Raw genomic sequence first — 12,565 nt, 5'->3', positions numbered from 1 at the left:
CTGAAAGACTGGAAACAAAAGAAGGTGAGCTCTCTGATTGTCTCAGCTCACTGCCTTGAGAGAGTTTCCAAGCCATGGCACAAAGTACCACTCCGCAGTACTTACCATCTGACATACTGCATCTTTTACTTGTTTCCCTGCCTTTCCTGCCTCAATAGAGTGAAGATGCCATGAGGGTAGGCATTTTTGTCTCTTTGGTCCTCTGATGTCTCACTAGTGGCTGGCACTTACTGTGCTCAATGAATGTTGAACAAAACAGATAAGACAAAAGATACAACTATTTTTGTAAAAACTTCTTAAAAAGTGACAGGTTATGACAAAATATTTGTAACATTTATTACAAAGGATTCGTAATCTACAAATAACTTTTAAAATGATAAGCAATAGAAAAGTGGGCCAAGGATTTGAAAAAGCAATTTACGAAAGAGGATATACCTCGAACTTATAAAAAGATAATCAGCGTCACCAGTAATCAGGTCAGTGCAAATGACCAACAGCAATGAGAAACCGTTTCCCGCTGTCTCATGGCAGAAGTTAAGTTTGGTCCCATGAGGGAGTGGCAAGCATTTCAGCAGCATCTGTGAAAGCTTTAAGTACTCTGGTCTCATGACCAGCTTTTCTGCCTTTGGGTGTCTATTCCAGAGAAACGCTATACCATTTGACTGTAGGTAGAAAATAGAAGTGACCTGTCCTCTTGTAAGTTCGGATCACTGGCTGTGAATCAGACCCGATACCAGAAGATAAGAAATGCTGTTTGGGAATCATTAAACATAGGTTTTAAAATGGTTCAGGGTGGGACTTAGAGCTGTGATTTTGACATACTAAACCAAAAGATGACATGTTGGGTTATGTTAGTTTCCTCTACAAAACAAAGTGTTTTTTATTTTTTTTTAAATACATGCATATGTATTTATTTAGCTATTATTAGGCAAGAAAAAAGAGAATGTGATGAAGTCTCTGGCCTTGAGTCATGTCAGCACCTGTGGTCACTTTCGGAGTATGACTGGAGACAGTGCCCTCTTGTCTTGCTGTAGATGTGTGTGTTTCCAACTCCCCAATAAGACTTAGCCAAAGTCTAGCACTTCCTGCAAAGCTGCTGCAGGAGTTTACTTTTTTTTTTTTTTTGAGACGGAGTTTCGCTCTTGTTACCCAGACTGGAATGCAATGGCATGATCTTGGCTCACCGCAACCTCCGGCTTCTGGTTTCAAGCAATTCTCCTGCCTCAGCTGGGACTACAGGCACGTGCCACCATGCCCAACTAATTTTTGTGTTTTTAGTAGAGACGGCGTTTCACCTTGGTGATCAGGATGGTCTCGATCTCTTGACCTTGTGATCCACCTGCCTCGGCCTCCCAAAGTGCTGGGATTATAGGTGTGAGCCACCGCGCCCGGCCAGGAGTTTACATTTACAACCAAGACTAGTAAGAGAAGGGTTGGGAGTCTAGCAGAGAGCATGGTACAGAGGGTGGGCTCTGCTGCCAGGTCTCATGCTTTGGCAAGCTGTGTAACCTCTCTGGGTGCTGGCGTTCTCATCCGTGACCTGGGGATGGAGAGGACACCCACCCTATGGGATGTTTTCAGGATTGGATGAGTTAGGTCATATCAAGCTAGGCAAGAAGTAGGCATGCAGTAAGTGTGACCTACTATGGTGGTGTGGTGGGAAGCTATATCTGGATCCAGGAGTTCTACTTCCAAGAATTAAAGAGAAGTGTCAAAACGTGTGCACCTGTGTATTGAGATGCATAGAAAAATTGGAAATCACTTAAAAGTCTTACAATATGGAACTTGTTAAACGTTATGTCTAGACTGTGAATAATAATAAATGTGATAGATGTCCATTTACAGTCATGAAAAAATGTTATAAGTAAAAATAGATGGTTTTAAAACAGCATGTAAAATATGTACACACACACACACACACACACACACACGCAAATATACATCAGAGAGAGAGAACATATATAATATAACAGAAGTCTAGAAAATATATGCCAAAATGTCATCAGTGGTTATCTCTTGGTGATGGGATGCAGGTGTTTCTTTTTCTTGTTACTATTTTCTAATTTTCAACAGTGCATATGTGTCATGAACATAATAGGACTGTGCAGAAAAGAATATTTTTGTACAACATGTTAGGAATCATAATGGGATAAAACCAAACTTATACTGAGAGTTTGGCTTTTGGATTTTTTTTTTTTTTTGCCTCTAATATCTGCTTTCTACTTTTAGCCTGTGACCTCATAACTTGCTGTAATGATTACGATCTCTTAGTCATTCTCTTGGGAAATGTGCTATTATCTCATTGTGAGGGGACCAGGGATTTTAAGGATTCCATTTTAAGAAAATGTAGTCGGCCTTCCATGGGCTCCCCATCCATGGATTTAACCTATTGTGGATGGAAGGTATTTGGAAAATAAACAAAGGTCACACCTGTACTGAACACATACAGACTTTTTTAATGTTCTTTAAACCATCTAGCCTAACAGCTGTTTACAAAGCATTTATATTGTATTAGGTTTTGAAGTAATCGAGAGATGATTTAAAGTATATGAGTGGATGTGTGTACTACTTATATGCAAATACTACACCGTTTTATACAAACTCAAAGATTCAAGCATCTGTGGGTTTTGGTGTGCATGGGGGTTCCTAGCACCAGTCCCCCTTGGATACCAACGAACAACTGCACTGGAAAGTGAAGAGAAAAACAGCAGCGAGCCCTGTCTATGACGTTGGTTGAGCCTGAGAAAAGACTAGAAGTGTGGCTACTAAATTAGCTTGAGTCCACTGTGAGATTGCTTCCAGGGAAGCAGACGGTTAACACACTCAGAAGGTGCGTGAGCTTGACTTCAGGAACTGGGTGGTGGCAGTGACTGGGAGTGCCGCTTCTTTGGAGGCTGGAGGCTGATTGGCCCAGGCATGCGGCCAGCCATTGCCTGTCTGTTCAGGAAGCAGCTCTGAGCTGTCCTAGTGGCTGGACAGCTTCACAGGTATCCCCGGCCCCTCCCAGTCAGACCCCACAGGAAAACTTGGCTCCCAGTAAAGTCACTGCTGTCCTTGAAGGACAGAACGGACTTGTTGTGTTCTGCTGTAAGGAAACAAGATGGTCCTTAAAACTGAAGAGGAGGATGGTGAGTCACTGCCGCAGCCCCTGGCAGGGACTGATGTGACTTGGGGTATATGGAGTGGAATTTTAGGTATCTCTTAATCCTGTGAACATAGTTTACTGAACCTTTTGGGGAGGAGTTAAGGACCAACCTAGACTCTGGTTTTTGTTTTTATCTTACTGTTTTCAGGAGAAACACTGTATAGTGTCTTAGTGGTTAGGAAGCTGAGGCTTTTTCAGGGGTATGTGTGTGTGAGAGAGAGAGAGAGAGAAAGGGAGAGAGAGCTAGTAAGGTAACTCTGTCTTTTTGAACCAAAGAGTTCTCCTCCAATCTTTGCTTTCGTTAGAGTTCCGCCTTGGGTGTTTCTTGGTAGATTCCACTTCATACTTGGTGATTGTATCTACTTCCTGTATCGAAATAACAGTTGGCCAGAACTTCTGGGAATTCCACATATATCCGGAGAGAATCTGATGCTAAAAAGTAAAGACATTAGAGATCAGATTGGAAGAACCAGTGAGATTCGGGATAAAAAATATTGTCTTATGAAATAAAATGTATCTAAGGGAAAAGACAAATTTGGTCTTCTCCTTTTCGTTGTAGGTGAAGACTGTTTGAAGCCTGTGAGGACAGGGTCTGTAGAACTTCCTTTATCTGCTCCACACCCGTCCTGTAAACAGTGGAGCTATGAGTAATGGGATGACAAGCTGTGGCTTCTAAACCCCAAGAGATTCTGCTGAAGAGCTGTGTCTTAAAGCCCTGGGCTAGCACAGGAGTTCTGTTTGTGGATATATGTGTGTTTTGTTGTATTTTATTGTGGCACCTTTATCAGATGGTGATGCTGTAATGCTGTAAGACAAAATAGTAAAATGTGTACTGGCTTGTAGCTGGTAATGCATGATATAAATAAGTTTGCAGTTAATATTAGGGTACATTTGAAAGTGGATTTTGTGAAAGTTGTAATAAAATTTGGGGGTCCTCTTTAGGCCTTTCCTGCTCTGGTTCACTATAAAGCACATATTTGAAAGCCATACCTGTTAAGTGCAGATGATCCTGGACAGCGACCATAGGCAACACCAAAAGCTGCCTCATGTGTGGGAGACGCTGGGAGGGAATGACACACAGGTGTCCATAACAGCGCTTCTGTAGCTGAAGAGGAGACAATAGCGAGTGGCAGTGCCAGGCCAGTGCTGAACTCCTGCTTGATGTTTTTGTAACTGAAAGGTGCATCCATACTAGCCAAGACTGAGTTTCGAAGGGAACACTCTGAGAGTGGCAGAGGACACTAATGACTGCTAGGACGGCAGGAGTGAGCCGGGCCTGGCTGTGGTCCTGGACATGGTCCCTCATGCTTACTTGCTGCTGGTTCTTCTGGGTGAGCCCAGCTTCAGACCACCCAGAGGTGCTGTTTCATAGTCATCTCAGAGTTTAAGCACAGGATCTATACATCTGTCCTGGGCATGCACTCAGTCTCTGGCCATCCTGGAGGCTTTAAAAGTCAACATAAACTACCTGATTCCACAGTGGACATGATGGAGGCGGGGCGTGAGGTTAGGGGTGGGGAGTTTGGACATGGATTACTGAGCAGCTTTGCTTTGAACTAGTAACCTTAAAGAACTGATGCTTCTGCATTTCTGTCACCCCCTTTCATGGTGTTTCCTTGTTGTCACCTGGGACTGAGGGCAGTGTTGCCCCTTCAACCATGCTAAAATAGATGCCCCTAGGTTATTGCCGTGAGAGACAGAGTGGCATTTAGCTAGGTGTAAAGGGAGGGGAACCAGTAGAGTTTCCTCTGGCAGGTCCCTGAAATCCCAGGGGAGGGCAGAAGTGAAGTCAGAGTTATGCTTTTCATAGAGCTGCTTTTAACTAGACTTACTGCCCTAAAGAATATGCCTAAGAAAGGGTACATGGGGGTTTTTGAAAATATTTTTTAAGGAAGTCAGACTCTTCTGCCACACTAATCTCAAACCCACGGTTTTTAGATTAAATATATTGCTGGCTGGGGCTGGGCGTGGTGGCTCAAGTCTATAATCCCAGCACTTTGGGAGGCCGAGGTGGGTGGATCACCTGAGGTCAGGAGTTTGAGACCAGCCTGGGCAACATGGTAAAACCCTATGTCTATTAAAAATACAAAAATTAGCCTGGCCTGGTGGTGGGCGCCTGTCATCCCAGCTACCTCGGAGGCTGAGGCAGGATAATTGTTTGAACCCGGGAGGCGGAGGTTGCAGTGAGCTGAAATCGCACCACTGCACTCCAGCCTGGGTGACAGAGCAAGACTTTGTCTCCCCCACCCAAAAAAAAAAGCTTTCTGCCTTTCATACCTGGTACATATGTTCATCAGTTTTCATTCTGTATGTGTGTGTTAGTGAGAATTAACCAGTATAATTAATTTTGCACTGTTTTCTTAACTGCCAGAAATTATTCTTTTTTTAAAGGTATTTAATCTTGTTAATGGTTAGTCTCCCTTGATTTGCCTTTTTTTTTTTTGAGACAGAATCTCACTCTGTCGCCCAGGCGAGAGCACAGTGGTAGAATTTTGGCTCACTGCAACTCTGCCTCCTGGCTTCAAGCGATTCGCCTGCCTCAGCCTTATGAGTAGCTGGGACTGCAGGTGCATGCCACCATGCCCGGCTTATTTTTGTATTTTTTGTGGAGATAGGGTTCGCCATGTTGGCCAGGCTTGTCCTGAACTCCTAACCTCAGGTGATCCACCCACCTCAGCCTCCCAAAGGGCTGGGATTATAGGCGTGAGCCATCACGCCTGGCCGTAATTTGTCTTTGAACCCTCTCTGTGGCGTCTCTTTGGGATGGAATGCAAAATCTTTGATGTGGACTCTGATGCCCTTCACAGGCAGACACTAAGCCCGCTCCCAGGTACTAGTTGAGGCCTGCTGTGTCCTGGGCCCTGCCCTGTGGTGTGCCCATTGTTGCTGGCCTCTGTCACTTCCAGAAACTTTATCTTGCTTGGTATGCACTGTTCTTTCTGCTTTTCCATCTGGGGAATCCATTGGTCTTCAAGTTCTGGCACCCAGTCTGCCCTCTCTGAAGCCTCTTGGCATTGCCTGGAATTCTGTGAGTACTGGCTGCACTTGGCTGCTGTGGCCAGACGTGCTGCTGCTACTGGCTTCCACGCTTCTCTCCACTGGCCTTTGCATTCTGTACAGGGCAGGGACTGGAGCTATTTAAATCCCAGCCCCAAGCACAGGCTGCGTCTATGGCAGATGCTCAGTAAATGCTGAGCTGAAGTGAATGTGTGTATTTCAGTAGGAGGAAAGAAAGAGCTGAGGATGCAGCCAATGACCTGAGTGTGAATTGGGCTCTATTACTAGCGTACCTGAGGTAGATGATTTATACTCACTGAGTCTTCATCTTACCCGCAAACTGATGAGAACAGTGCATAGTTCATTGTCAGGAAATATGCAGTTGAGCTTTGTTGGAAAATATTTTTTTTTAGAGGGGAGAAGACTGTTGGGAAGTTTTAAAAAGTGGAAATGAGAAAATGTTTTAAGCTCTAAGATACCATGTGCATATAAACCAGTATTATTTGTAGGAAAATATGCCAAACAGAATAAAGTATAGGCTTCTCCAATGGGATATCGGATTTTCAGATTGCATCTAAAATGCTGTCCTTGACATGAACTTTCCACGTTACCCCACATTTTAATGCATGCCTTGTGATTGTGGTAGCCTCTAGTTGGACAAGTTGCTTAGGTTGGGGTGTTTGCAGGAAGACCTGAGGTGCTGCAATTATCAATTCATAGCCCCCGAGATATTTCTCACTCCCTTCCTTATGGATTGATGTTGTATTTTGCAGAATCAAAAATGGTTACCTCTTTATTTTTAAGCAGGAGCATGTTCGGCATTGTACAAAGTGCACATCGTACAAGAAACCTGTATCACCATCTGCTGTGACAAGTTTTGAAGAGGGCTCACTCTGGTTTGAATTGTATAGGCTTTCCTGTTGAGTACACCAGAGGTGAATGCTCACATTATTATAGAGAGGATTAGAACTGCCCTTTCTTCTTAATGAAGGTGAATAGAAACAAGGGCTTGGATTATGCCCCTCTGAAGAAAGCTGACCCGTATCCATTGTCTGAGTCTTTCTATGGCCTCCCAAGTTTTCTCTTTATTATGAAATATGAAAGCACAGGACCCAAAGTCCAATTAAATAGGAGGGATGTGGAAGGCAGCAGGTGGAATTTTCTGGGAAGTTAGTACCAGTGGAGAGAAAAGACAGGTATCATAGGTCTTGGTAGGCACAGGTCTGGGCCTTAAGAGCCTTTATCAGCCTGCAGCGTCGTCGGCCAAAGGGAGGACAAAGTCGGGGACTGTAGATCCAGACAGGAGGCAGAGTTGGAGCAGGAGTGGCCCCAGGAAGCAGGAGAGATTCCAGTTTTCATCCACCCCTCGCTGTGGTTAAGGAGGGTTCGCTGGAATGGGTTTGTGGCTGCAGTTCACTGGATGGAAGCTGCATACAGTTTGCCGCTGGTTAAAACAAAGATGGAGGGCTAGACCTTCTGGAAATTTTTAATAGTGTCATTCTCTCATTTTTCCCTTGCATTTTGATAACCCTGCAAAGGCAGCTTTACTGGATTTGTAGTGTTCTTGTCTCTGACCTTCTTTCTTTCTTTCTTTTTTTTTTTTTTCCTTTTCAGCCTAGCTGAGATTTCCTTCCTTTTTAGAAAAGGACTCTTTTTTTTTTTTTTTTTTTTTAATTTTGAACCCAAGGTCTGGCCAGAGAAAAGTACTCTTAAAATTGCCACCATCTTCTCCTCTTTACCTTCTGAAGAACTTCAATTTTCATACGGGTTTCGTCTTACAGCTGGAGCCACTGGGTAATTACCTCAGACAGAGTCACTAACAGTAGTGTAATCACAGACTTTTAAAGCCATGAAGTGCCTTAGAAGTGACCTAGTCTAGTCCTGGTTTATTCTGCAAATGAAAGCCATGGCTGTGGCTCCTGGGAGGAACTCTGAAAACGGAGCCCAGATCAGCCAGGAATATAAGTTGAAACAGCCACCGTTGAGTTATGATGATCTCATGCGTCCGTATGTTCCTAGTTACCTTTTTGGTTTTCTCCTGACTACATGATTTGTTTGATTCTACAGACCTAGGTAATACATGAGGGAAAAAATGGAGACAGAAAAGTCAAATTCTGCTGTCCTATAGATCAGTTGGTGTGTGAGGACTTGCCCTAGCACATTCATTTCTCCTTAAGAAAATAATTTCTTGACTTGTATCACATTCTTCCTTCCTTTGCAGAGGAATCATGGAAGCTCAACTTCTGACCTAAGAAAAGATCCAGTGAATTTCTTTTTATGAGACAGTGACTATTGGTGCCTTTCCTTCTGGTGTCTAAAGTTTTTTTCCCTTTGTATTTTCTGTGAAGAGTCAGGATTCTGAGTCACAGAATTCAGATGAGAGACCACATATGAAATCACAGCAGAATGGGCACAGTTACAACAGGTATTTCATGGGCATTAGAACAGAATCCAAGGATGTTTCTTCTGTAATAAAAATACTTAGGCCAATGTATTGTAAGCAAATGTAAGTGGGCATTTCTGTCTTTTCTTTGAATAAAACCTTCAACATCAAATTTTGTGTTAGTTGTGGATCCAGATATACAGATAAACAGAAGAGGAAGAGTCCAAGCCTCCCTGCTCTTTCCACAGTCCTTGTTTTGAAAGGTGATTCCTGTAGGCAGTTTCAAGTGCGGCCTTCTCAGAAGCTTCCTGTGTGTTTAGCAAGCAGAGGTGTTACTTACTAGAAGGTAATCTGTGCCATCCTGTTTCACCGGATGTGTCTTAGAGATCTTTTCATAGTAGCATTTATAAATCACCTCATTCTTTTAAATTACCAAATAGTGCTTAAGTAGCTTTAAATTTTTATAATTTGGGGAACATATCCATTCTGAAATGGAATTTAAGAATCAAATTCTTAAGTTTGAATCAAATCACATCAAAAGATAGGTGCTTTTGAAGTTGTGGCAGTGCCAAAGGTTGCACTCTCCCAGCATCATGGGAGCCTACCTGTGTACCCTGCTCCCCTGGCAGCATGTCCTGTCATCTGGCATTCTCATTCCTGCCAGACTCACAGAAAATGGTATGTTATTCATGTTTTAATTTGCATTAAACACGTAGTGAGTGTGAGCATCCTTTTATGTGTGGCCGTTTGTATTTCTCTTTTCATAATCTGCCTTTTATATCCTTTGCTCACTGTATTCATCTTTGTTTTACTAATTTTTATGCTGCTTTCTTTGTGACTTAAAGAAATGAACCCTAGCCAGTTGTGGTGGCACACACATATGGTCCCAGCTATTCTAGAGGCTGAGGTGGGAGTTTCACCCGAGGCTTGAGTTTGAGGCTACATTGAGCTATGATCACACCGCTGCCCTCCAGCCTGGGTACACAGTGAGACCCCCCCTCTCTAAAAATAATAAGTTAATTAATTGTTTAAAAATATACTAACCCTTCATCATATGTTTTGTGAATTTATTGTCCTAGTTGTTTACATTTTGGCTTATGGGATATTATTTTTCATTCCGAAGCTTTTCATTTTCATGTCACAAATGAACAGACTCATCAAGATTATGACCATATTAATTCATGCTCTATTCTAGAATTATTCAGGTTTTATTTTAGATTAGCATCTTTGATTAAGCTAGAATTCATTTTGATATGGGTAGGCATTCAGCTTAGTTTTATCCCTGATGTCTAGCTGGCTGTTTATTTGCCTAGCATCCTTGGCTGAATAATCCAATTTTTCTTCACCGATTCAAAGTGCTACCTGCGTGTTTCAGTATTTCTTGAGTTTGTTTTCTGGTATTTTTCTTCTCTGCTGCAGTTTTAATTACCAAAGCCTCACATGCTTTAATCTCTGGTAGCTACACCCTCACATTACCCTTTCTTCCCTTCATATTTTTCTAACTATTCTCATATGTATATTTTCCCATATTAAGTTTAATATCCTTTTTGTTACACTTCTGTAAACATCATGTTGGTAATGTAAGTGATATTTTTAAACACTGTGGTGTATGAATGAGGACTTTTACTGCTGGGTCTTTCTACCTCTTCTCAGGTCCCCTTTGTTTTCCGTGTTTTTTCTTGTCTAGGTGAGAGGCTGGGGAGGATTGACCAGTGTTTGGGGTAGAACAGAGTTTGTCCAGAGAAACCAGCTACATTGTGCCACCTAGAGGTGGGCATTAGTTTCTCATGGAGGGAGGCCATAGGACACTTTCATGGTATCAGGGACTCACTGGCCTCTCACAGCTCAGCGCCTCTTGAGCTAGTTCTGGAGCAGGTGTGCTGACCTGGATCTCAAAGGTGCAGGGCTTGGTCTGCCTTTTGCTCCTCCTCACTGCTCTCTTTGCCTGCCCCTGCCACAGGTCTCCTCTTTCTTCCTCCTCAAGTTCTGCCCCTTGCATGGGCTGGAGTTAGGGGCGGTCCGAGAGCAGCCTCATGAGAGTAGCCAAGACAGAGAAGAAGCCTGTCCTCCTGGCACATCCACTTGGCACCGGAAGGATGCACTGGCCACACCTGCTCCAGCCTCGCCCTGCTGGTAGGTGGAGGCAGGGGGCCAGTACCCTGGGCCTGCCCACAACTTGAAAGGCTAGTGCCCTAGTCAGCTTCTTCTTAAATTCCTCCCCAACTTTTGCAAACCTGGACTCAGGGCAACTCTGGTAAGGGTGCTGTCTGGAACGGGCAGCCAGTTTGTTTCTATTTTGAGGTGAAGGTAGAAATGACCTCCCTCTCAAGCGATCTTCAGGCCCTTCTTAGCAGGAACAGATGCCAGTTTTTCCTTCTTTGAAGAAACATTTTATGCTCTTAGTGTTTACTAAAGAATAATGAGGCATTTTTAAGTATAAGGAATGGAATAGAGTTTAAAGAAAACCAAAAAACCCCAGGCCTCTGTGTTCATGGGGCACGGAAGCAGGGGAGATTGAGAGTCATGACTTGTCTAAGAATGCTTATCATGTCTGTGGTGCTTGGAGCCTGTGGCCTAGGTGATTTGGGGTTGGGGACGCCTCATGGGCAGAGAGGACCTTTCAGCAGCATTGTGAATGAGTGGGTTTGGGATGCTGATGAATTGCAAGATTTGAATGTATTCCTCACGCCTTATTTTCCACTTTAGAGAGAAGGTGACTGATGCACGTTTCCTTTGCAGACTTGTCAGAGGGTCACTTTCTGGTTCCTGCTAGCACTCCTTGCACCTGAGACAGAAAACTGGAAAGAGGATGGAAAGTCAGTAGCGGTTTGGGGAATTAGTATTGGATAAGGATGGTAGTTGAAGCTGTGAGCTAGAGTAGGGCAAGAAAACACTTATTTCTTTGCTACTGCTTCTGAGTTGAAGTACAGACCACAGTGCAGTGAAGACTACTGCAAAGCTTCCAGGCCCTTTGCTTCTCATGGCGCCTGGGCTGCTGCTTCTGGCTCTTCCACAGAGCTTCTTTCTTTGTCTCTCGCCCTACTGGGCAACTAAATAGAATCCAACTGTCTCAATGTCCAATTCAAAGGCCCCACAGTCTGCCTGGAGCTTGCTCTTCCAGACTCTGTCCCTTTCCACCTCTGCCTGGACTGTCCTCTCCCTGGACCGCTTGGGGCTGAATGCCAGTCTCCGCTCTTGTGTGGAGCCCTCTTGGACAAACGTGGCCCTGCTCTTCTCTGACCCCCACTCCGTATCGCACCTTGAAGAGAGCATTATTTGGCCCTTACTATGCCTGTACCCCTTTAACATGGCCAGCTGTCGGTTGCTTTTTTCTTTAAAAGGAATAGTAACACATGAGCTCTTTGAGGGCTGAAACCATGTCTTTTCAGGTTTGTGTCTTCCACAGTAACTGACAGCGGCCTTGTTTCCATGCAGTGAACTTTTAAAAAGGTTGTTGAATTATGAGATCGAGAAATTATTATTTTAAACGTTCATTTTCTCTGTTGGGATTCCAGAGATTCCTGTTCCGTGGCCAGTCATTTCCTGTGATTTTCTCTGATGGCTGTGATTTCATAAGCTCAATGTGCAGTATGTATTATGGCATATGTTTTCTTCAGATATGAGGAGAGCCACACTGCAGGCTTCTTGGTTGCAGCTTGTTTTCTAACTTCTTGTCTGCTGATGTCCTTGTCTCATGTTGTCTGTGCCTAGGACTGACTGACTGAAAGTGCAGGTTTTTGCTACCTGCAGTCTCTGGCCTGGGTCAAGCTAAAGCCTTTGCCTAGGTTGACACACTGCAAGTAAACCCCAGCTGTGATCCGCTCTGTCAGCTTAGTGGAAGCTGGCCTTGTTAAAGGTAGAGGCATAGTGAGCTTTGCACATGGTGACCGAGTCTTACATAGAGAGGGATAGGTCAGGACTCACCTGCTGGGCTCTTTCAGTCCTGAAGAGAGTGTGTGTGTTTATGTGTATTTGTGTAAAGACCAGTGATGTCACCTCAAAATAAGACAGTCCTTGGGACTAAGAAAAGGGTTATGAGA

At 43.8% G+C, this 12,565-nt stretch overlaps 1 protein-coding gene across 2 annotated transcripts in view; it reads left to right on the top strand.

Annotated features, from left to right (window-relative positions):
• CYTH1 (cytohesin 1) overlaps positions 1 to 12,565 on the top strand; it is a 104,032-nt gene that overhangs the window by 41,464 nt on the left and 50,003 nt on the right. Inside the window, exon 1 of one of the 2 annotated variants that reach the window (XM_017972891.4) lies at positions 3,017 to 3,128. The exons of the other annotated variant lie outside the window; for it this stretch is intronic. Within the exon in view, the coding sequence (XP_017828380.1) occupies positions 3,101 to 3,128 (28 nt within the window). The 5' untranslated portion in view covers positions 3,017 to 3,100. Of the gene's footprint in view, positions 1 to 3,016; positions 3,129 to 12,565 lie in introns of those variants that run through there. 2 annotated transcript variants of the gene reach the window in all.

The sequence above is a fragment of the Callithrix jacchus genome, chromosome 5, assembly GCF_049354715.1.
Source record: "Callithrix jacchus isolate 240 chromosome 5, calJac240_pri, whole genome shotgun sequence".
Taxonomy (NCBI): domain Eukaryota; kingdom Metazoa; phylum Chordata; class Mammalia; order Primates; family Cebidae; genus Callithrix; species Callithrix jacchus.
The sequence above is the reverse complement of the archived record's forward strand: the minus strand, read 5'-3'. Positions and strand labels throughout refer to the sequence as shown.